This window comes from Hypomesus nipponensis, chromosome 14 (assembly GCF_054491055.1).
Source record: "Hypomesus nipponensis isolate SF chromosome 14, ASM5449105v1, whole genome shotgun sequence".
Taxonomy (NCBI): Eukaryota; Metazoa; Chordata; class Actinopteri; order Osmeriformes; family Osmeridae; genus Hypomesus; species Hypomesus nipponensis.
In genome coordinates this window covers 2,625,650-2,649,398 of record NC_140374.1, presented here as the reverse complement: position 1 = coordinate 2,649,398, position 23,749 = coordinate 2,625,650, and the positions used below count along the sequence as shown (strand labels likewise).

At 53.9% G+C, this 23,749-nt stretch overlaps 2 protein-coding genes across 11 annotated transcripts in view; one reads left to right on the top strand and one right to left on the bottom strand.

Annotated features, from left to right (window-relative positions):
• fgd4a (FYVE, RhoGEF and PH domain containing 4a) overlaps positions 1–2,355 on the top strand; it is a 49,678-nt gene extending 47,323 nt beyond the window's left edge. For all 9 annotated transcript variants that reach the window (XM_084672986.1, XM_084672988.1, XM_084672990.1 and 6 more), the window contains one exon: positions 112–2,355. In XM_084672986.1, the coding sequence (XP_084529112.1) occupies positions 112–375 (264 nt within the window). In that variant the 3' untranslated portion in view covers positions 376–2,355. The remainder of the gene's footprint in view (positions 1–111) is intronic.
• A 155-nt stretch (positions 2,356–2,510) lies between these two features.
• On the bottom strand, positions 2,511–23,487 carry nup205 (nucleoporin 205). Of its 2 annotated transcripts, none has more exons than XM_084672981.1 (41): positions 23,366–23,487; positions 22,730–22,872; positions 22,422–22,593; positions 21,940–22,084; positions 20,797–20,956; positions 19,761–19,989; positions 19,390–19,554; positions 18,854–19,029; positions 18,583–18,699; positions 17,654–17,791; positions 17,298–17,448; positions 16,745–16,950; positions 16,418–16,600; positions 15,825–15,875; positions 15,459–15,668; positions 14,993–15,230; positions 14,577–14,766; positions 14,236–14,356; positions 13,868–13,949; positions 13,618–13,782; positions 13,357–13,481; positions 11,583–11,697; positions 11,066–11,215; positions 10,599–10,673; positions 10,277–10,434; positions 9,895–9,975; positions 9,504–9,695; positions 9,209–9,416; positions 8,978–9,076; positions 8,227–8,375; positions 7,670–7,861; positions 7,147–7,268; positions 6,830–6,968; positions 6,512–6,638; positions 5,821–6,023; positions 5,344–5,467; positions 5,070–5,233; positions 4,361–4,490; positions 3,920–4,048; positions 3,456–3,532; positions 2,511–3,128 (listed from the first exon to the last, which is right to left on the bottom strand). In XM_084672981.1, exons 1-41 carry the CDS (start codon positions 23,391–23,393, stop codon positions 2,976–2,978), a joined length of 5,982 nt encoding a protein of 1,993 aa, XP_084529107.1. In that variant the 5' UTR covers positions 23,394–23,487; the 3' UTR covers positions 2,511–2,975. The 2 variants fall into 2 exon arrangements, with proteins under 2 accessions (XP_084529107.1, XP_084529109.1); XM_084672983.1 differs by having other exon boundaries at positions 8,227–8,372.
• Between the last annotated feature and the right edge of the window lie 262 nt (positions 23,488–23,749).

The window sequence follows — 23,749 nt, the reverse complement described above, 5'->3', positions numbered from 1 at the left end:
GAATCTTTACCCCTCCCCCAGTGTATGTACCGACAACACTCTTACGTACTCTGTAGTGCAAAGACTGAAAGCATGAACATGGTAAGTGACTGTTCTCCCCCAAACCTGCAGGATGTGAAGGCCCAGTCCACCATCCCTCTGCTGGGCTACCTTGTGGACGACAGCGCCCGGCCGGCGGACCCGCCCTCCAGCTTCCGTCTCTCCCAGTCCAAGTCCCTCCACAGCTTCGCCGCCGAGAGCGACGACCTCAAACAGCGCTGGCTCAAGGTCATCCGTCTGGCTGTGACAGGGGAAGTGGCCCCGGCCCCCAGCGATCCCCCGGGCCTCCCGGGGTCCCAGGATAGCAGCCAGGAGCTGGGCTCTGACAGCAACTGAGGGGGGCGGGGGTCCAGGGTGTCACAGGAGACGGTGGATCTCTCCACGTGCGTTTGTGTGCATCGTTTTTTTGCACACGCAAGCTCACACTCCGCACGGTTCCAACTGAGGAATTTGTACACACACACACACACACACACACACACTCATAAACACTCACACACATACACACCCACACACACACACGTACTCACACACACGCTGATGTTAAGACAATGTGGAAAATCATTGCTGGATAAGCTTGTTTTCATTGCCAATCTCCGCCTCCTTTTCTCCCCCCTTGACTGGATTTTCTACCAATCAAAAGCAAGGGCTGTCCTTCACCTGGAATGTATGACAGAATGACAGGTTTTTAGTCCAATCGACGCCAGCGCAGAGCAGGGGCGGGGCTTCAGCACTGCCTCATCTGTCCAAGGAGAATCAGTCGGGAGCGTGGAGGAAGTATCCTCACACATCCCACTGTGTCGCACAGCCGGACACAGCACACAACAAGAACACAGCCGGACACAGCACACAACAAGAACACAGCCGGACACAGCACACAACAAGAACACAGCCGGACACAGCACACAACAACAACACAGCACACAACAACAACACAGCCGGACACAGCACACAACAACAACACAGCCGGACACAGCACACAACAACAACAACACTGACCTACAGAGGACTGTCGGACCTCTTCACAAGGGCATCGGGGACATAGCCGTCCTGGAATAGAGTCGCTAGCTGGCTGCACCCTCTCCTTGTTCCATGTACCTGCTGTATATAGTCTTAATCCTGGGTTTTTTCTCCTAAAAGGAACAAAGTGAATTTATAATGTACAGAGATTCAACGACAGGTTTTAATATCACAGAATGAGACAACCTGTGTTTCCCGAATTTGAGCAAATGAGCAAAATAGCTCCCTTATGTTCCTGTGGTCAGATTAAGGGTGTTTTCCAAACAAAAGTGACTGGTTCTCAGTTAACCATTATTGTCATTCAGAGCCATACACAACGAACAAACTCTGTCAAACTCATTCAGCCCGTGGGCAGCATAGAGTAACAATGAAAAGCTCCTTTGCAGACGTCTAATATATTCAGATATTCTGAAATGCTCTATCTATATCCCCCCCCCCCCTCCAACAGCACAATCAGAGATGACACACAACCACGCAGGAAGAAACATGTAAATGTCAATTTTAATATACTGTAATGAACTGTATTATTTAAAGTAATTTATATTATGTGCATGATTTAAAAGAAAAGTAGCACAAAGAGCTTCTGTCCCTCAAATCAATGTGGCGTCTGTCCCGTCCACTGAACCCAGGTCAGGAGCACATCCAGAACATTCAGTCAGAGCCCAGGTCAGGAGCACATCCAGAACATTCAGTCAGAGCCCAGGTCAGGAGCACATCCAGAACATTCTGTCAGAGCCCAGGTCAGGAACACATCCAGAACATTCTCCTCACAGATCCTCACCCGTGTCATTCTTCTGCTGCAGCAGAGCGTGTCTGTGGTGTTACAGCTAATAAACGGCAGGATCAGCAGGGTTCCTTGTGTTGAAACTGGGTCTGGGGAGCCAGTGGGTGTCTCCTGTGTTAGTTACTGACCCTCAACATCCCAGGTCTCGTCAGATCCAGAACCGTCAGTCCGAACGGTTCCGTAGTGGAACTCATGTGTTCTCATGACGTGATCATGAATACAACAGAGGATGGATGTTTCGCAGGTGGTTCTGTTTGTCTTGACTGAGAATCAGAATCTGATTGAATCCAATCCTCTCCCTTATCCTGTCCTGGTTTCTGGTCTGAAACCCTCACTACAGCAGCACAGCAATCCTGTCTACGAAAACTGAATGTTGAAAGATGAGGAGTCTTAATACATACCATCCTCCCTTCTCTCCCCCTCTTCTCCCTTCTCTCCCTAAGTTTTGAAAATTGATGCACTTTACTGTCGTATAGTGTACCTTCTAAGAAAATAAAGTGAGATTAATATTATGTGATTCTCTGGATTAACTTGTTAAAACTTTGACTTGTTCCAGTTGACTGTACATTATTGGGGGGAAAAGGTTACTTCAAAGTACGCATGGTTTTACCTTTAACACACTTTGTTCGTCTTACTATGATTCACAGAGAATAATAACAAGAACACCTCACATTAGAAAATTACTTTATTTTTTCACCATAAAAAAAAAAACTCGAATAAGCAATAATCAAACCCCTAATATTTTTGTAAAATTTCACAAATACATCAGTCATTTTCTCTAGAAAAGCCTGGCGTAAGGTACAGCTCTCCACAAGAAGATTTTTTTTTCCATGTAGCGAAACACTCCTGGACTTGTGAGTAATGACCACAACACATCTCCCCCCCCCCCCCACACACACAGCCAGCCAGGACACACCACGTCCTGGGTAGCAGGAAGACAGACGAGCCCTGGCTGTGGAGCGGCTGTGGAGCGCTTCAGGAGTCCAGGAGCTCTCTCGGACTGAATGTCTCTCAGTGGACACAGTTCATTAGGAGTGTGTTATAGTCAGTGTGCGTGAGTGTATACTGTTTGCTGTGTGTGTGTGTGTGTGTTATGCTCAGCGTGTGTGTGTATACTGTGTGTGTGTGTCTCTCATCTCTTGGGCAGGCGCAGCAGCCCCCGGATCCTGCGGATGAGGGCCTGGATGAAGGTGTAGCGAGAGCGGACCTGGCTGTACGCACTCTCCACCTCCAGCAGCTTCCTCTGCAGAGCCTCGCTGAAGCCTGCCGCCAGGTCGCTCTGCAGCTGCACAGGGGAGGAGGAGGAGGGGGAGGGGGAGGGGGAGGAGGAGGGGGAGGGGGAGGGGGAGGGGGGTTACTGAGGACACACACACACCCTCTCCCTCTCAGAGACACTGTCTCACACACACCCTCTCCCTCTCAGAAACACTCTCTCACACACCCTCTCTCTCAGAGACACTGTCTCTCTCTCACACCCTCTCTCTCAGAGACACTGTCTCTCTCTCACACCCTCTCTCTCAGAGACACTGTCTCTCTCTCACACCCTCTCTCTCAGAAACACTCTCTCACACACACCCTCCCTCTCAGAGACAGTCTAGGAGGATGTTCTCACCTGCTCCAGGTCCTGCTGGCTGATCCTGGACAGGCCCAGGCCGCGGCCCTCACCCCCTCCCAGGCCACCGAACGAGTCTGCAGGGTACAGGAGCCGTGTTAGGACCACAGGGGGCCGTGTTACGATCACAGGAGCCGTGTTACGACCACAGGTCGTTATCTAGCTCAGCAGAAGCCTGATATTAACCTGTTCATCTGAACCAGGTGCGCTGGAGCAGGGAAACATCTAGAACAGTGGTTCTCAACCCTGTCCTCAATACCCCCTGTCCTGCATGTTTTAGACGTTTCCCTTCTCCAACACACCTGATTCAAATAAAACGGTCGTTATCTAGCTCTGTAGAGGCCTGGTAACGAACATGCATTTAAATCTGGTGTGTTGGAGCAGGGAAACATCTAAAACATGCAGGGCTGGGAGTCCCCAGGACCAGGGTTGAGAGGGGCTGATGTGGAGGGCTGTGAACTCACCATCAGCCAGCCGTGACCTGTAGGGGGCGCCCCCTGGCAGCAGGGAGTCCTTGGGGTCTGTTGGGGTGCAGTACAGCAGGTAATACTCCAGGTGGCGCCACAGCACAAACAGACAGGTTTCAATCACGTCTGGGAGGAGCTGGGTCAAGGTCTCATCGCCACAGACTCAAGATGTACATGAACATTTCTGCACCACCACAGCTGGCTGTACCAACAGTCACGCTTGCTGCAGACTATTCTAGACTAATCTGGTCTGGCCTAGCCTAGCCTAGTCTGGTCTGGTCTAGCCTGGCCTGGTCTAGTCTGGCCTAGCCTAGCCTAGCCTAGCCTAGTCTGGTCTAGCCTGGCCTGGCCTGGCCTGGCCTGGCCTGGTCTAGTCTGGCCTAGCCTAGTCTAGCCTGGCCTGGCCTGGTTCCAGTGTGTGTGGGGGGTGCAGGATACAGGAGCAGAGAGCCAGCAGCTTGGCTCTGTTGTTGATGAGCTGGACCAGCCTGCGCTTGGCCAGAAGGCTCCTCTGGACAGAAGAGATCTTCTCCAGCCCTCCAGAGCCTGCTACCAGAGCCTGGCACAGCTGCACACACACACAGAGACACAGACACACACACACAGAGACACAGACACACACACACAGAGACACAGACACACACACACACAGAGACACACACAATGTACTTTTTAAGACGTGTTGGAGATGGTTAGGCCCAGGCTGAGTGTGTGTGTGTGAGCAGGTGTGTGTGTGTGTGTGTGAGAGAGCAGGTGTGTGTGTGTGTGAGAGAGCAGGTGTGTGTGTGTGTGAGAGAGCAGGTGTGTGTGTGTGAGAGAGCAGGTGTGTGTGTGTGTGTGAGAGAGCAGGTGTGTGTGTGTGTGTGTGAGAGAGAGCAGGTGTGTGTGTGTGTGTGTGTGTGAGAGAGCAGGTGTGTGTGTGTGTGTGTGTGAGAGAGCAGGTGTGTGTGTGTGTGTGTGTGAGAGAGCAGGTGTGTGTGTGTGTGTGTGTGAGAGAGCAGGTGTGTGTGTGTGTGTGTTAGAGAGCAGGTGTGTGTGTGTGTGTGAGAGAGCAGGTGTGTGTGTGTGTGTGAGAGAGCAGGTGTGTGTGTGTGTGTGAGAGAGCAGGTGTGTGTGTGTGTGTGTGTGTGTGTGTGTGTGTGTGTACCTCCTTCAGCTCCTCGGGGGGCAACTGTTCCAGGCTGGTCAGCTTGGCCAGGTTCTGTCTGTGGCTCTGCTGGTAGCAGAAGAAGTCTGCAGCGCTGTTCCTCAGCAGGAACATGACCAGACCCAGGGGGGGAACCCTGGAGAGGGGCGGGGCCAGCACCAGGTCTGGTGGGGGGGGGGGGTCAGGGTTAGCAGGAAGGGTATGGACAACGTGTGTGAGTGTGAGTGACAGTGTGTGACAGTGTGTGACAGTGTGTGAGAGTGTGTGTACAGACCTGGCCGGGCTGGGTCTCTGCTGGACTCACTGACAGAGGGGCTGAACAGGCAGATGCTGTACTGGGCCTGAGCTGAACTCTGCAGCAGCAGAGCCTGACAGTACTCCATGATGTTAGCACACACCTGCTCTCACACACACACACACACACACACATTATCAACACCTCTCCTGCTAACCATGACCCCAACCCTTCCTCGGGGTTCCCTCCATCCCTCCCGTCCTCCAGCTCATTTCCTCTCCACGCTCCCTCCTCCTCTCCACCCTCCCTCCTCCTCTCCAGTCCCCCTCCACTCTCCCTCCTTCTCTCCAGACCCCCTCCCTCCACCCTCCCTCCTCCTCTCCAGTCCCCCTCCACTCTCCCTCCTTCTCTCCAGACCCCCTCCCTCCACCCTCCCTCCTCCTCTCCAGTACCCCTCCACCCTCCCTCCTTCTCTCCAGAACCCCCCCCACCACCCCACCCTCCCCCATCTCTGACCTGTTGCATGGCAACCTCCATATCCTCACGGCGCTCTACCGGGTCTCCGGGGGCGCCGGTCTCCGCCTGCTTCAGCAGCTGCTCTCTCTCGCTGCCGGCCAGGCGGGCCAGCAGGGCCAGGCTCTGCCTCTGGAAGCGGCCCACGTGGCCCTGGGCCTCCAGGAGGGCCGCGTGGTTGCCATCCCCACCCACCTCCAGCACCCCTGCACGGGACAACACTCTGTTACTGCTGCCCCCTCGCTGGCTGCTTCTGCTGAGCACCACCACACACTCCTGTCTGGGGGGGTGTACCGGGCAGTGTGTGTGTGTGTGTACCAGGCAGTGTGTGTGTGTGTACCGGGCAGTGTGTGAGTGTGTGTGTACCAGGCAGTGTGTGAGTGTGTGTGTGTGTGTGTACCGGGCAGTGTGTGTGTGTGTACCAGGCAGTGTGTGTGTGTGTGTGTACCGGGCAGTGTGTGAGTGTGTATGTGTGTGTGTACCAGGCAGTGTGTGAGTGTGTGTGTGTGTGTGTACCAGGCAGTGTGTGAGTGTGTGTGTGTGTGTGTACCAGGCAGTGTGTGAGTGTGTGTGTGTGTGTGTACCAGGCAGTGTGTGAGTGTGTGTGTGTGTGTGTACCAGGCAGTGTGTGTGTGTGTACCGGGCAGTGAGTGTGTGTGTGTGTACCAGGCAGTGTGTGTGTGTGTGTGTGTACCAGGCAGAGCCGTCTTGCTGATGATGCCTGTGAGCAGGGCCAGCTCCTGCAGGGTCCCCATGCTGAGACGCTGACACCTCAGCAGGGACTGGATGGTGTCAGCGTGCACGATCATCCACTGGAGCACCTGCACACACACGTACGACAGTACATCACACACACACACAACCATTTAGAATGGATGTGTTATGTAAAGTTATATATTGTAAAAGAAACACAGAAACATTTCCTGCATGTCCTCTCCTCTCTCTCACCCATATTATCCCTCTAAACCTGTCTCTAAATAAACCCCCTGTAGGTGAACTGCTGTGGCCGTACCTGTGCTGCCCCCTGCTGGTGGTGGCTGGTGGTGGAGGTGAGGATGACCTGGAACAACCTGAGGGCAGGCAGCAGGATCTGTCTGTAGCGGTGAGCAGGGCTGGGAATGAACCCTGACGAGTCCCTCTGGACAAACATCCTGGAGACACACAGGAGCTTAGACACCAGCACTGCCTGTGTGGTCCCTCCCTCCCTCCCTCCCTCCCTCCCTCCCTCCCTCCCTCCCTCCCTCCCTCCCTCCCTCCCTCCCTCCCTCCCTCCCTCCCTCCCTCCCTCCCTCCCTCCCTCCCTCCCTCCCTCCCTCCCTCCCTCCTCACCTGTTGGTGTCGCTGTCTGGCACCATGTCAAACACCTGACACTCCATGAGCTGGGTGACCAGGCCGCAGCGCAGCAGCTCCACCGCCCCGGGGCCCGTCCTGGCCACCCGCATCAGCACAGCCTGACACACAGGGACAACACACCAGGTTACCCTGGGAACCACACACACTGCTGGTCACAACACACCAGGTTACCCTGGGAACCACACACACTGCTGGTCACAACACACCAGGTTACCCTGGGAACCACACACTGCTGGTCACAACACACCAGGTTACCCTGGGAACCACACACTGCTGGTCACAACACACCAGGTTACCCTGGGAACCACACACACACACTGCTGGTCACAACACACCCGGTTACCCTGGGAACCACACACACACACTGCTGGTCACAACACACCAGGTTACCCTGGGAACCACACACACACTGCTGGTCACAACACACCAGGTTACCCTGGGAACCAGCAGTCTGTTACTGGTCACATCACACTAGCAGTGTGTGTGTGTGTATCCTCACCATCTTGCTCTCGTAGATGTAGAGGGGCTTGAGGAGGGGGGGCTGGGGGCACAGCAGGGTCTGCAGGGCGTGGTCGTCATGGCGAAGGCTCTCCACCAGCACCCGCAGGTAGCCGCTGTTACACAAGAACACCAGCCAGTCTCCCTGACGCTCCACAGACAGCACGCGGTCCAGCACAGCCAGAGCCAGCATCTGGACACACACACACATCCATACACGTACACACACACACACACATCCATATACACACACACACATCCATATACACACACACACATCCATACACAACATGCATTCACATACACACAGTCGTTTAGTAAGTTAACAGGAAAGACAAGGGTGATTACAAACACAATCCATTCAGAAGACAAAGATTCTCTCTAGTAAGATGTGTGTGTATGCGTGCATAATTGTCCAAACGTTTGACTAGTACTGTATGCTGGTGAGTGTGTGCATGTGTACTGTGTGTGTGTACTGTGTGTGTACTGTGTGCGTGTGTGTACTGTGTGTGTGTGTGTGTACTGTGTGTGTGTGTGTGTGTACTGTGTGTTCCCTACCCTGCCGATCTCGTGGCCATCGCAGGCGTCTCGACACACCACCTCCATGAGCGTGGTGCCGTAGCTGTGCACGATGGCCAGGTTCTCCCTCTGCAGCTTGGAGAAGCCGTCCTCTGGAGCCGTGAGACGCTCCCACATGGAGCTGCCTGCTGCACACACACACACATATAGATATATACAGACACACACACACACAGAAATATACTAGTGGTGGGCCGTTATTGGCGTTAACGTGCTGCGTTAATGTGATACTCTTATCGGGCAAAAAATAATAATATATCGCCGTTAATCTATTCTCAAAGTTGGTGTTGGGAGCTGGGTCTGGCCTACTACGCAAGCTATGACGACTTTCACCTTGATATTTTAGTGCGGATGTATACCTAGCCGAATTGTACTGTAGGGGGCGAGAACGAGTCTTCGAACCTGTGTGTATGCCTTGTGTATGAAATTACCACATCAAACGTCACGTGCTAACATCGTTATATTAACTCTATGGCTAACATTGATGCAGCTATGAAGCCGTCGGGTTTGATTCGATGAAAATGTATTTATTTTATGGAAACCTCGACCAGACTATGGTTGTTTGCTATGCGGAATTAGTATACTGTACGAAGTACAGTCTCAACCTAAACGCAAAGCATCCCTTAGCTAATGCAGAAGATTTACAAAAATTAATCTATGCCCACCACTAAAATATACACATACAGAATCCAGATCCTCCAGGCTCAGCAGGGTGTGTGTGTGTGTGTACCTGTCTGTAGTGTGTCTGGCTCCTCTGGTTTCTGGGCGATCTGGAGGTAGTAGAGCAGGGAGCCGTACAGGTGAGCCCGAAGCCGCTGGAAACCTCCACCTGGTGTGCGCGCACACACACACACACACACACACACACACTAATATTCAAACAGTGTGTGTGTGTGGTATATGTGTATGTAGGTGTGGTGTGTGTGTGTGTGTGTGTGAGAGATGTGTGTGTCCACCTCACCAGTACAGAGTATGAAGCTGAGCAGCTTGCGCAGGATGAGGTGGAGGGCAGAGTTGGCGATGGAGGCGAATCCCGACGAAGACCCGCCCTCCAGCCCCGCCCCCTGCTGCTGCTCAGACAGCACCGATTGGCTGAGGTGGGCTGTCAGGGTGAAGACGGCCCCGGCAACGATGGGCATCAGTTCACCGGCGGCGTCTTCTGATAGGACCTGGAGAGAGGGGGGGGGCGGGACTTCAGACGGTTACACAGTTCCCATTGCAGTCCCTCCCTCCCCCCCCCTCCCTCCCTCCCCCACCTTGTCGTGCAGGTCCAGCAGCAGGTCTCTGATGATGAGCTGCCGGTCCTCAGGGGGCACCAGGTCTGCAGGGCAGGCGGTCAGCAGCGTCTCCACCAGGCTGCGCCACGACTGCAGGGCCTGCCGCTTGGCGCTCAGACTCCGCCGCACGCGGTTACGCTCCACCACCTGCTGCAGGATGGAGTTCACTTCCTGTCCGGGGGGGGAGGGGGCAAACACAAACGTGTCAGGAAATAGGTGAGGGTGGAGCTTAGTGGTTAGAGCGTTTCACTTAAAGAGGTTACGGGTTCAGAGGTTACGGGTTTGATTCTTCAGGATGGCTCAAGGCAGGGTGCGCTCTGAGACGCTGTTAGCCAGAGCGCTGCTATTGGGTTAGGGTTAATGCACCAACCTCCATCAACAGGGGGCGCTGGCCAATGGCGGCCATTCCCTGCAGGGCGTTGACCTCGGCAACCAGCACACGATGGAGAAGCTGTGGAGACGACCAGACACACGCTGATCACATGTCAATCAGACTAACCAATAACGTCAATGACACATTTTTTCGAGGATATATGTCTGGCTTTGCTGCTTTACTGGGATAGAGACTGTGTGGAGAGACGGAGAGGGGAGGACATGCAGGAAGGGGCCCGGGCTGGAATCGAACCCGGGTCCCCGTGGAGGTCAGAAGTTGGGAGAGGGGAGAAGGGGAGGTTAGAGGGAGGGAGGTCAGAGGTCAGGCAGGAGGTCAGAGGTCAGGAGGAGGTCACAGGTCAAGCAGGAGGAGGTCCTACCTTGACGTTGCAGACGGTGTGTCCGTGATCGTTGACGTGCTCACAGTTGGCGATGACCTGCTCGATCTGAGCGCGCTCGAAGAAGTCCAGCTGCAGCAGCTCCGGGGCGTCCTGGCTGAAGTCGATGGCATCCAGCACACTCAGCAGCTTCCGGCGCACTGTGATGATGTCACACAACAACAGGATGTGACAACACAGTCGACACAGTAAGCAAGCTTCCTCCAAGGCTTGGAGATGTTGGACAGTCAACATGAGTCCAGGAGTGAAAGATGTGTGTGTGAGTGTGTGAGTGAGTGTGTGCGCATGCAGGTGTGCTGCTGACCTTTGGACACGGTGTCAAAGTGCAGAAAGCCACTGACTGATCTGGTCTCCTCCTCCATACCCATCTCCCCATCAGCTGCAGAAACACACCAGTCAGAAGGTGTGTGGTAGCTCTGTGCTGAGTGTGTGTGTTACCTGCGTGCTGTGTGTGTGTTACCTGTGTGTGTGTGTTAGCGCTGTGCTGAGTGTGTGTGTTACCTGTGTGTGTGTGTGTTACCTGTGTGCTGTGTGTGTGTTACCTGTGTGTGTGTGTGTGTGTGTTACCTGAGTGTGTGCGTGTTACCTGTGTGTGTGTGTGTGTGTGTGTGTGTGTTACCTGTGTGTGTGTGTGTTACCTGTGTGTGTGTGTGTGTGTGTGTGTTACCTGTGTGTGTGTGTTACCTGTGTGTGTGTTACCTGTGTGTGTGTGTTACTTGTGTGTGTGTGTTACCTGTGTGTGTGTGTGTTACCTGTGTGTGTGTGTGTTACCTGCGTGCTGCGTGTGTGGCTGGTCGTCCAGCAGCAGGTTGACCAGGCGCTGAGTGTGTGAGCGCTGACGGTTCAGTGATGTCACTCTGAGCTCAATAGCAGCTGTCTTCATCAGCCAGGACATCTGGGACAGGCTAGCTATCTGGTCACCTGGGGCAGAGAGAGAGAGAGGTGGAAGGAGAGAGAGAGACAGAGAGAGATAGGTGGAAGGAGAGAGAGACAGAGAGAGACAGAGAGACAGAGAGAGAGATAAATCTTACTATGCTACTGTTATATTGTACTGCCATATTATTATTGTTATAATGTAAATGCTATGATACATATATTACTGTAAAATGTCCTTTCAATAGGGACTGCTTTGGCAATACTGCTCAACCTGAACTGTCATGCCAATAAAGCATTCTGAACTGAACTGAACTGAGAGAGACAGAGAGAGAGAGACACAGAGAGAGACAGAGAGAGAGAGAGAGAGAGACAGAGAGAGAGAGAGAGAGAGAGACAGAGAGAGAGTACCTACCTGGCAGGATGAAGGGGAGGTGCTGCAGGTGGGAGAACAGGAAGTCCTGGCTGGTCCTCAGGTACCGCATGGTGGGACCAGAGGTGTCGGAGCAAGCACACAGCTGGTAGATCACCTGCACACACACGGTCATAAGCACAGGTACATGAAATGGCACGCGTGTACCTGGTAGCGGTGTGTGTGTGCCTGGTAGCAGAGTGTGTATATGTGTGTACCTGATAGCAGTGTGTGTGTGTGTGTGTACCTGGTAGCAGTGTGTGTGTGTGTACCTGGTAGCAGTGTGTGTGTACCTGGTAGCAGTGTGTGTGTGTGTGTACCTGGTAGCAGTGTGTGTGTACCTGGTAGCAGTGTGTGTGTATATGTGTGTACCTGGTAGCAGTGTGTGTGTATACGTGTGTACCTGGTAGCAGTGTGTGTGTGTGTGTGTACCTGGTAGCAGTGTGTGTGTGTGTACCTGGTAGCAGTGTGTGTGTGTGTGTACCTGGTAGCAGTGTGTGTGTGTACCTGGTAGCAGTGTGTGTGTGTGTACCTGGTAGCAGTGTGTGTGTGTGTACCTGGTAGCAGTGTGTGTTTGTGTACCTGGTAGCAGTGTGTGTGTGTGTACCTGGTAGCAGTGTGTGTGTGTGTACCTGGTAGCAGTGTGTGTGTGTGTGTACCTGGTAGCAGTGTGTGTGTGTGTACCTGGTAGCAGTGTGTGTGTGTGTGTGTGTGTACCTGGTAGCAGTGTGTGTGTGTGTGTGTGTGTACCTGGTAGCAGTGTGTGTGTGTGTGTGTGTGTACCTGGTAGCAGTGTGTGTGTGTACCTGGTAGCAGTGTGTGTGTGTGTGTACCTGGTAGCAGTGTGTGTGTGTGTGTGTGTGTGTACCTGGTAGCAGTGTGTGTGTGTACCTGGTAGCAGTGTGTGTGTACCTGGTAGCAGTGTGTGTGTGTGTACCTGGTAGCAGTGTGTGTGTGTGTACCTGGTAGCAGTGTGTGTGTGTGTACCTGGTAGCAGTGTGTGTGTGTGTACCTGGTAGCAGTGTGTGTGTACCTGGTAGCAGTGTGTGTGTGTACCTGGTAGCAGTGTGTGTGTGTACCTGGTAGCAGTGTGTGTGTGTGTACCTGGTAGCAGTGTGTGTGTGTGTACCTGGTAGCAGTGTGTGTGTGTACCTGGTAGCAGTGTGTGTGTGTGTACCTGGTAGCAGTGTGTGTGTGTACCTGGTAGCAGTGTGTGTGTGTGTGTACCTGGTAGCAGTGTGTGTGTGTGTGTGTGTGTGTACCTGGTAGCAGTGTGTGTGTGTACCTGGTAGCAGTGTGTGTGTACCTGGTAGCAGTGTGTGTGTGTGTACCTGGTAGCAGTGTGTGTGTGTGTACCTGGTAGCAGTGTGTGTGTGTGTACCTGGTAGCAGTGTGTGTGTACCTGGTAGCAGTGTGTGTGTGTACCTGGTAGCAGTGTGTGTGTGTGTACCTGGTAACAGTGTGTGTGTGTGTACCTGATAGCAGTGTGTGTGTGTGTACCTGGTAGCAGTGTGTGTGTGTACCTGGTAGCAGTGTGTGTGTGTACCTGGTAGCAGTGTGTGTGTGTGTGTACCTGGTAGCAGTGTGTGTGTGTGTGTACCTGGTAACAGTGTGTGTGTGTGTACCTGGTAGCAGTGTGTGTGTGTGTACCTGGTAGCAGTGTGTGTGTGTACCTGGTAGCAGTGTGTGTGTGTACCTGGTAGCAGTGTGTGTGTGTGTGTACCTGGTAGCAGTGTGTGTGTGTGTGTGTACCTGGTAGCAGTGTGTGTGTGTGTACCTGGTAGCAGAGCTCGGCGAGGTGCGGGGCCTGAGAGGTAAGGACAGGGCCGGAGCGTTTCTCACTTCCTCTCTGGAGAAGACTGAGGATGGCGTGGAGACAGGTGCGTGGACAGCCCAGCACTCCTGCACACACACACACGCACACCACACACCCTTACAGTACAGCGTTATGGGATCTGGTAATGTAATTTTCTGTGCCTGTGAATGTGTGTGTGTGTCTAACCCTGTGTGTGTCTGTGTGTGTATGAGAGGGTCTGACCAGGGTCCTGGAGGTTGGTGGAGGAGGCTGGCTTCTTGAGCTGGTATCCCAGCAGGTAGAGCGCCAGGTTGGGGCTCTTCAGCTCCAGGGAGGTGATGAGCAGGTTCAGGATGTGGCTCTGCGTCTCATGGCGGAGCCGAGCAACCTTCTTCTCAGGGTCCGAGTCTGGGGGAGGAGACATCTGAGATGAGATTTAACACAGGAGGGGAACCAGACACTGTGTGTGTGTGTGTCAGATCAGACAGCTCACCGTCTGCCTTCTCGATGCCCTCCTCAGCCCCCTCGTTGTCCAGACACTCCACAAAGCCAGCCATCAGCTTCTCACTCACCGCCTAGAGAAACACACCACAACATCACCCCCCCTCTCCTCCAGGTTACCCCAGCCCCCCTCTCCTCCAGGTTACCCCAGCCCCCCTCTCCTCCAGGTTACCCCAGCCCCCCTCTCCTCCAGGTTACCCCAGCCCCCCTCTCCTCCAGGTTACCCCAGCCCCCCTCTCCTCCAGGTTACCCCAGCCCCCCTCTCCTCCAGGTTACCCCAGCCCCCCTGTCCTCCAGGTGTCCCCAAACCCCCCAGCTCCTCCGGGTGTCTCTGCTTCCTCCAGGGTTCCCTGGTCCTACCTGGTCGTGGGTGAAGTCCCCCACCAGCCGGGCCTGGATGTTGGGGTAGCGGGAGATGTGTCGCAGGATCTTGGCGCTCTGGTACGCTGCTTCTGGGTTGGTGTTGCCGTGGTACAGGTACCTGCCAGGGACAAACAGCACCAGGGGAACTGCAGATTAGCAGTTAACCTCATCTAATAGCACTGTCAAGTGTAACCATCCACACTAGGCATTACATTGTCCATTCCTCAGATGATCCGTCTGTGATGATGCATGCGTGTGGTAAAGATGTGTGTGATAAGGATCATCATGTGTGATGATGATTGATGAATAATGAGGATAATCCTAATGCTGCTGCGTACCTGGCGATGTTGACGATGTGGTCGGCCTTGCGGCTCTGGGCGCTGACCCCCTGCAGCAGCTCCTCCAGGGGGCAGACCAGCAGCGAGGCCTGGCTCTCCCTCAGGAGCTCCATGAAGAGCAGCTGCTTGTGCAGGGCCAGCTCCAGCAGGGCCAGGCAGTGCAGCACAGCCGCCTCCAGGTGGGCCTTGCCTGGGGAGGGACACACAGGGGGGGAGGGGGTGTTGGACACGTGTGTGTGTGTGTGTCTGGGGGTGTGCGTGTAGATGTGTGTGAGAGGCAGTGTATGTTTGTGAGAGAGAGAGAGAGAGAGAGAGAGAGAGAGAGAGAGAGAGAGAGAGAGACAGAGAGAGAGAGAGAGAGAGAGAGAGCGAGCGAGAGAGAGCGAGAGAGAGAGCGAGCATGCTCGCTGCCCTACCAGGGAAGGGGGCGTAGGTGTCGAGCAGGCGCGTTCCCTCCCCCAGCAGGCTGAGGCAGAGGGCCAGGGTGGGGGAGTCGTTCAGCAGGTGGAACAGCAGCGTGTGTCCGGGGGGCTTGTGAGCCGCCACCTGCTCCCCCTGCAGCTCCACCGTCTCCTGGACAAAGTCGGACGCCTGCGGCTCGTAGTCCCGCAGGAGCTTGTGGAACACCTCCAGAACCGCCTCCGCTATCTCCCACTTGGGGGCGGAAGAGAGGGGGGGCACCGAGCATGAGGACAGTGTGAGATCTGGAGTTTCTTTAGGGCAGGATGTACATTTTACAACAAGTCGGGAGAGAGAGAGAAAAAGTGAAAGGTAAAGAGAGCAAAAGAGAGAGAGAGCGAGGGAGACAGGCCGAGCGAGAAAAAAGACAGAGACAGACAGAGCGAGACACGGAGAGATAGAGAGAGCTGAAGCCAGACGGACCTTCTCAGCGGGGCGGCGATAGGCGCGGGTGGGGAAGGGCAGGAACACGGCCTCTCTCAGGAACGTCAGGTACGGCTGGAACCCTGGGGCGCGGAACCCCGCCCCCAGGTTGACGGGCAGGGCGCTCTCCACCAATGAGCTGATGAGCTGGCAGAAGGCCCGGGTCAGAGGGTACTCTTCACAGCTCGACTCGATCTCGTTCAGCTCCACCTGGGCGAGGGCCGAGTGCAGGGGTCAGCAAACTCACACACGAGGTAGGATAAGGCCAAGGGTTTGGTTCCCCCGCCCGCCCACACACACACACACCCCAATCACCAAGAAAAACTAAACACACATGCACCAAATACACAAAAACTAAAAACACACCTCAATTCCAGCAGCCTGTCTTTGTCCTGGAGCTCGAACAGTCTGGAGGATCTGGAGGAGAGACCAGAACGTTCTTAACTGAGTTAACCCTAACCTATCTATGCACTTTGTAAAGCAATGTACTTTGTAATGTAAATGTAATCTAAGCTACGGTACTTGTGTTAGCTAAGGTACGGTACCTGTGTTAGCTAAGGTACGGTACCTGTGTTAGCTAAGGTACGGTACCTGTGTTAGCTAAGGTACGGTACCGGTGTTAGCTAAGCTACGGTACCTGTGTTAGCTAAGCTACGGTACCTGTGTTAGCTAAGCTACGGTACCTGTGTTAGCTAAGCTACGGTACCTGTGTCAGCTAAGGTACGGTACCTGTGTCAGCTAAGCTAGGGTACCTGTGTCAGCTAAGCTACGGTACCTGTGTCAGCTAAGCTACAGTACCTGTGTCAGCTAAGGTACGGTACCTGTGTTAGCTAAGGTACGGTACCTGTGTTAGCTAAGGTACGGTACCTGTGTTAGCTAAGGTACAGTACCTGTGTTAGCTAAGGTACGGTACCTGTGTTAGCTAAAGTACGGTACCTGTGTTAGCTAAGGTATGGTACCTGTGTGTACTCGAGCGACTGCCACAGCGAGGCGGCGATCTCGGGCGACTTGGCGAAGGCGGCGAGGCAGCGCAGCAGGTGGGCCTTGAGGACGGGAGGGACGCTGCACTGCAGCAAGCCCAGCATCACTACCACCGGCGTCCACTGGGGGTGCTCACACAGGGCCAGGCGCGCATTCTCACTCTGCAACACACACACAGGCAGGCCACACACAAACACACACAGGCACACACACACACAGTTAAAACAAGCCTGACCATTCATCAACACACATAAATCATAACACCAACCCATCCCCCCCCCCCTGCTCCCCCCCCCCGCCCTCACCCAGGTGATGATGTTGGCGAGGAGCTGCAGGAAGGCGGTGAGGCCGTCCATCTCTCTCTGGGTGATGCCCCTCAGTGGCGGCGGGCGGTACTGCGCGGCGTCTGCGCTGGGCAGGTCCCGGCGGAGGCTCTCGTGGTACAGCATGAGGGAGTGGAAGAAGTGCTCCCAGGAGACAGGGCTGCCCGCCACGCCCTGCAGGTTCTCTCCTGAAGACGCAAGCAACACACATGAACACACGCTGTGTGTACGTGTGCGTGCATGCTGTGCATGCTGAGTGTGTGTGCATGCTGTGTGTGCGTGCTGTGTGTGTGTGTGCATGCTGTGTGTGTGTGTGTGCATGCTGTGTGTGTGCGTGCTGTTTGTGTGTGTGCATGCTGTGTGTGTGTGTGCATGCTGTGTGTGTGTGTGCATGCTGTGTGCGTGTGTGCATGCTGTGTGTGTGTGTGCTGTGAGTGAGTGCATGCTGTGTGGGTGTGTGCTGTGAGTGAGTGCATGCTGTGTGTGTGTGTGCTGTGTGCATGCTGTGTGTGTGTGTGCGTGCTGTGTGTGTTACCGTGCGGCGCTCCGTTGCTCTTCAGCAGGCTGAAGCAGTAGTGGGAACACTGCGCCCCATTAGCCAGCCCCCTCAGCATGCGCAGGTACGGCAGGTACAGCGTCGCAGGAAGCAGGTCGCCCATCTGACGCACAAACTTAGACAGCACCACCTGAAACACACACACACACGACAAAACACACACAAGTTACTAATCTGTCATTTTCATGGATGGCAGGTTGACACAGCTACAGCTCAGTGCTGGAGCACTTGACTGCATCTCTTAGGTTACAAGCATCAGCTAAATAACGGTAGTACAGATTCATAAAGACTGGATCTGACTGGAAACCCCCAGGCAGGTGTGCTTGGTCTCCTACCTGCTTGTGGGGGGGTCTCTGCATGGCCATGCCCAGGTAGGAGCCCTGCATGCTGGTGTGCTGCAGGGATTCTGTGGGGTTCCAGAACTCCAGAGCCAGCTCCAGGCCAAACGGGTCTTTACCGTAGAACTCTCCTATCTGACCATGGGACGGGACAGAGAGTCAGGACAGAGTCACGGGACAGAGAGACGGGACAGAGAGACGGGACAGAGAGGCAGGACAGAGAGACAGGACAGAGAGACAGGACAGAGTCAGGACAGAGTCAGGACAGAGAGACAGGACAGAGTCAGGACAGAGTCAGGACAGAGAGACGGGACAGAGAGACGGGACAGAGAGACGGGACAGAGAGACGGGACAGAGAGACGGGACAGAGAGACGGGACAGAGTCTCAGGACAGAGAGACAGGACAGAGAGTCAGGACAGAGAGTCAGGACAGAGAGTCAGGACAGAGTCAGGACAGAGTCAGGACAGAGAGACAGGACAGAGTCAGGACAGAGAGACAGGACAGAGAGACAGGACAGAGTCAGGACAGAGAGTCAGGACAGAGAGACAGGACAGAGTCAGGACAGAGAGTCAGGACAGAGAGACAGGACAGAGTCAGGACAGAGAGTCAGGACAGAGTCAGGACAGAGAGTCAGGACAGAGTCAGGACAGAGAGTCAGGACAGAGTCAGGACAGAGAGACAGGACAGAGTCAGGACAGAGAGACAGGACAGAGAGACAGGACAGAGAGACAGGACAGAGAGGCAGGACAGAGAGGCAGGACAGAGAGACAGGACAGAGAGGCAGGACAGAGAGGCAGGACAGAGAGGCAGGACAGAGAGGCAGGACAGAGAGTCAGGACAGAGAGGCAGGACAGAGAGGCAGGACAGAGAGGCAGGAGGTACAGTGTGTGTGTATGTGTGTGCGCGCGTGTGTGTGAGGGCTGACCAGGTTCATCAGGTGGTCCAGGTCTTTGCGTAGGGAGGATGGAGGCTCGCTGCCCATCTGGAGAGACATGTGGATCAGACGAGCATCCTCGTCGGCACGGTTACGAAGCTGCTTCACCTGCGAACCAATCAAAACAAAACATAAATAAACGAGCTACTAACAAACACTTTGAACAAGTCTCTCTCTTGCTCTCTCTCACACATGCACTCATTCACACACAGACAGACAGACAGACAGCCAATCAGGACCCACATCCCCCCAGGCTGTCTACCTTCATGGGCATGAGGGCCAGGAAGTCTGTGATGAGCGAGTGGAGCCGCCGTGTGTAGAACTCCTCCTGGGAGAAGCCCTGACATCCCAGCATGCCCTCTGTCATGAACAGGAAAACGCCTCCGAGCAGCGCCTGGTCGCTCAGGGCCTCGTCCGCCTCCGTGAACTCCACCAGGGCTGGGCACACACACACACACACATACACAGGCAGGCACACAAACACACACACAGGCACGCAGGCACACACACAGGTGATAAGATCAGAGACATTCCTACACTTGTGCATTTACATCTACAATGTACATCTACGACCACAGAAGCAAATTCCCATTAAAACATGCAAGAAGGCCCCATAAAGTATTTGTTGGGTCATTTTCTGCTTGATTTTGGATAGTGACCGTGTGAAGATAGAAGTCGAAAGGAGAGAGAGAGAGACAGAAGAGATGACACGCTGGAAACAGCCCTGGCAGGAATTGAACCCGGGCTCTACCCGCTCCCCGGTGAGCCACTGGCACGGACCGGCGGTGGCATTCTTACCGGCGCCCTGTGGCAGCTGGGAGAGGGCTCTGAGGGCCAGGGCCCAGGCCAGCCGGCACACTGCCTGCAGCCCCGGAACCTTCCAGGGCTGGCCCTCCACCAGCCGGGCGTGGACGGCCGACACGTAATGCTTCTCCGTCAGCAGGGGCAGGGCCTGCAGCAGGTCTGACACACACAGGGAGGGGAGGGGTTAGACACACGGCTGGACGGACATCTCCCATCTCCTGATTGGGCTGTGTCGGCGAGGTCAAGGAGATACAGGGTGATGGGTGATCTCTAACCCTAACCCTGGGTGATCTTTGGAAACGCTGGGGCTGATCACGGTCGAGTGGCAGGTGTCAAGTCGTCTGTATCTCACTGTGTCTCCTCACCTTCTCTATCCTCGTTCCCCGGTTCCAGGAAGCTGACGTCCAAACAGTAGAGCAGACCCATGACCAGGGCCAGGTTCACGCTGTCCAATGAGCCGTCGGCTTCTGCAGTCACCGTCTCCAGGTGGCCAATCAGGGCCAGGGTGTCGTCTTTACTTAAAGGTGATTGGCAAGTCCAGGAGAACAGGGAGTCGGCCAGGGCCTGTCGGCACTCTCGGATGAGGTCAGAGACCTGGGGAACAGAGGGTCATGAGGTCAGAGACTGGGGGAAAAGAGGGTTATGAGGTCAGAGAGCAGGGGAACAGAGGGTTATGAGGTCAGAGAGCAGGGGAACAGAGGGTTATGAGGTCAGAGACCGGGGGAACAGAAGGTTATGAGGTCAGAGACCGGGGGAACAGAGGGTTATGAGGTCAGAGACCGGGGGAACAGAGGGTTATGAGGTCAGAGAGCAGGGGAACAGAGGGTTATGAGGTCAGAGAGCAGGGGAACAGAAGGTTATGAGGTCAGGGGAACAGAGGGTTATGAGGTCAGACACCAGGGGAACAGAGGGTCATGAGGTCAGAGACCGGCGGAACAGAAGGTTATGAGGTCAGAGAGCAGGGGAACAGAGGGTCATGAGGTCAGAGACCGGCAGGAACAGAGGGTTATGAGGTCAGAGACCAGGGGAACAGAGGGTCAAGAGGTCAGAGAGCAGGGGAACAGAGGGTCAAGAGGTCAGAGACCAGGGGAACAGAGGGTCAAGAGGTCAGAGAGCAGGGGAACAGAGGGTCAAGAGGTCAGAGACCAGTGGAACAGAGAATGAAACTGTAGGCAGACACCGAGGCTTGCGTAACTTTACATCGTCTTCACATTTATAATTACATTAACAAAATTGTAACCAACAAGTTACTTGTTACGCCTGTGTTGGCTACAATTAGGTGCTGATTCCTGCCATCCTCCCTAACCTCCCCTCACGTCCTCCCTTCCTCCCTCAGTCCGCCCCTTACGTCCTCACTGCCCTTCTCCCTTCCTCACCCCCCCAACCCCCCATCCACCTCACCTCCTTCCTGTGTTTCTCGTTCCCCAGGCCTCTCTCCTTCTGCAGGCGCTCAAACTCCCGGGTGACGCTGATCTCCGACACCAGAACCAGGATGCGCCTGGCCAGGCCCTGGCTCATCAGCTCGTCGGTGAACCTGGTGGTGATGGTCACCAGCTCTGCACTGAGGGGCACACAAGGACCAGGGGGGGCAGGTCAACACACAGCACTGGTGGTGATGGTCACCAGCTCTGCACTGAGGGGCAGACAAGGACCAGAGGGGGCAGGTCAACACACAGCACTGGTGGTGATGGTCACCAGCTCTGCACTGTTGGGGACACAAGGACCAGAGGGGGCAGGTCAACACACAGCAGATCCCAGGGAGTGAAGGCTATGTGTACCTTCTCCCTTTCCTCACATGGGATTCCTCCCCAAAGAACCCAACAAATTACTTTTGGTGTGTTTTGGGCATTTGTCATGCTTTATTCTAAAACGGGTTGTTCCCATCCTTGATTGTGATTGGCTATATCGCGTTCCATGCCGTTGTAAAATCCAGCATAACCTCACAGGTTGTCCTCATAACATTCTTTAACATTCCATATTACTGCGCATCGAATATTTCAAATTGAAAAAGACAGCAAAGATGATCTGGAAAGATTTGGCTGTTGCGTTGCAACGATTTATGTAGGAACTATACTTTGTAGTAGCGGAAGAATTACGGTTTATTTTTAAACTATTTTGTTTCTAATTGTTTTTATTGATGAAACCATATCAAATATTTGTAGTAACAGTTTTAGTAAAGCAATAAGCCCTGCGAGTCCGTGGTTTACACTGATTTTAGAACAGTGTATTTCTGGACGCTTCGCGTCGTGCCTAACAACTCCCCTTACCTGTTCTAAAATCAGCGTAAACCACGGCCTCTTGGGGCTTATTGCTTAATTGGACAGTTGTGACAGGAAGGTAGGGAGAGGGAGGGAGCCACCTGACATGCAGCACAAGGCCCAGGGCAGATTCAAACCCAGTCCACCGTGGTAAAGCCTCAGCCTACATGGTATATGGCTAACAGGGCTCTCCACAACCCCAATACTGAATCAAAACAGCACGATGACCACACCGCTCCCCTGGCCAAGACCAGAGCATTCTGGGAGACATCAGTTTGCGTCCTACCTCAGCTCCAGGGTGAAGGTCTTGCCGTGGCGTGATTGGATGAGGGACCGGAGGGAGTTGGCCACACACAGCTTGCCGTCCCAGTAGAGCAGCACAGCCACCAGGCCCCGGGTCACACCGGGAAAGTACGGCTGCTGGTGCTCACCTGAGAGAGGGGTCAAGGGGTCAGCCAAGTCCAGTCTGGCTAATGCCTCCAGCGACACATATCAGGGGGTAGCTCGTTCATTCTAAGCTAATATTTCCTGTTTTGAGGGGGGATGGGGGGGGGGGGATTCCTGCCTTGGCACAGAGTCAGTAAAAACCTTAGAGACAGGTACTCCAAGCATAGGTGAAGCCCCCTTGTAACTCTGCTTGTAAAAAGGGCTGTCCAAACAACATTTGTAAGGGAGTGAGAGAGGGGAGGGGGGATGGCCCTCTGTGGGGAAGACTCAGCCGACACTAGACCGATGAGTCACCGGGGTGTCCCAGGTGACGTCCGTTACCTGCCAGCAGCAGTTCTAGAGCAGCCAGCTCTCCGATGTCAAACAGGTCGCTGAGGATGAAGGCCTCGGTCAGGAGCTGCTCCGGCAGAAGCCGGGATCCCTGCTGACCCTGGATGGAGATGCCCTCCGTGCTGGCATTCCTCACCTTCTCCCTCTGCTCTGCACTTTTGGGCTGGGGGGAGGAGAGAGAGACAGAGAGAGACAGAGAAGAAGAGTTAGCCAGTAATGCCAATATGTTATGATAGAATACAACACATTTTAAAACAGTGCAGAATGCCTTCAGTGTGTGTGCGCGCGGTGTGTCTCACCGGGTTCTTGAAGAGTGAGAGGAAATGTGGTTTGTGTTTCTTCAGTTGTAAGTCCAGGAGATGCACGCTCTCCGGCTGCCGCCTCCACACCGCTCCCTCCACGGTCTCCCATAGCTCCTTCAGCGGGCCCCACAGACTGGCTCCTGAACGGGCATGCCGGCGTACACACAACAACACGGCTCTAGTTACCAAAATGTACGAACGAGAAATTTGGCTTTGCTGTATTCACGTTTAGAAAGGGCCGAAGGTATTCTATATACCATCTAACTTACCATCACATTCGCGATGGCTTGTTATCTTAGATTTATTAGTCTAAAAATATTGGAATACAACCTCAACTGAGACATCAAAGATGTGTTTGCTGAGCTTGTGTGCAAGTATGATTTTACAAAGTTGTGCTTGTTTTGGTCTGATCACTGAAGTTGTTTCACTCCGGCTAATTTTGATAGCAAGCAACCTAGCCATTCAAAGAATTTGACAGCCTCGGCGCCATGTGATCATGTATGGTAAGATAGCTAGCTCGGGTCAAAGTAGTTGAATATTGCGAACAAAGGTGTTCGGAATAGTTTAACAAATGAGTCCCGACAACCTTCTACAAATTTCACAGAACAAAATAGAACAAAATTGAGTCCACACCTGAATTTACCGCCATCTGGACCGCCATGATAAACTCAATCTTTGGGAGATCCTGGTTCGATGGACCCCTATGAGTGCCGGAGCAAAATTATATTCTTTAAAATATATTTGGGTCACTACTGCTTTTTGGTTGTCAGCAGCTACAAATGTTATACTAATACATAAATACACTAGTGTAACTGAAACAATCCAAAGTTTTGGAGTTTCTAAATGGTCACACTTTTGTTCAGGCAAGGTCTTTGGCATCAAACTGCTTAATGGGAAATGAAGTTTATTGAACTGGGTGCGATTTTAGCGTCTTCATATGTTTTCCCAATCTCTTACAGTATCATTGTTTCTCAGTAAACACGTTCTCAGTTTTTAAACTGAAACAGTTTTTTTGTA

Excerpts from the sequence above, each read along its gene's own strand:
- nup205 (XM_084672981.1), bottom strand. The coding sequence starts at position 23,393 with ATGGCGGTCCAGATGGCGGTAAATTCAG. Across the intron at positions 22,873-23,365 it reads CCAGATGGCGGTAAATTCAG|GAGCCAGTCTGTGGGGCCCG; the intron begins GTGTGGACTCAA and ends ATGCCCGTTCAG. Across the intron at positions 13,950-14,235 it reads GGGACTTCACCCACGACCAG|GCGGTGAGTGAGAAGCTGAT; the intron begins GTAGGACCAGGG and ends GTGTTTCTCTAG.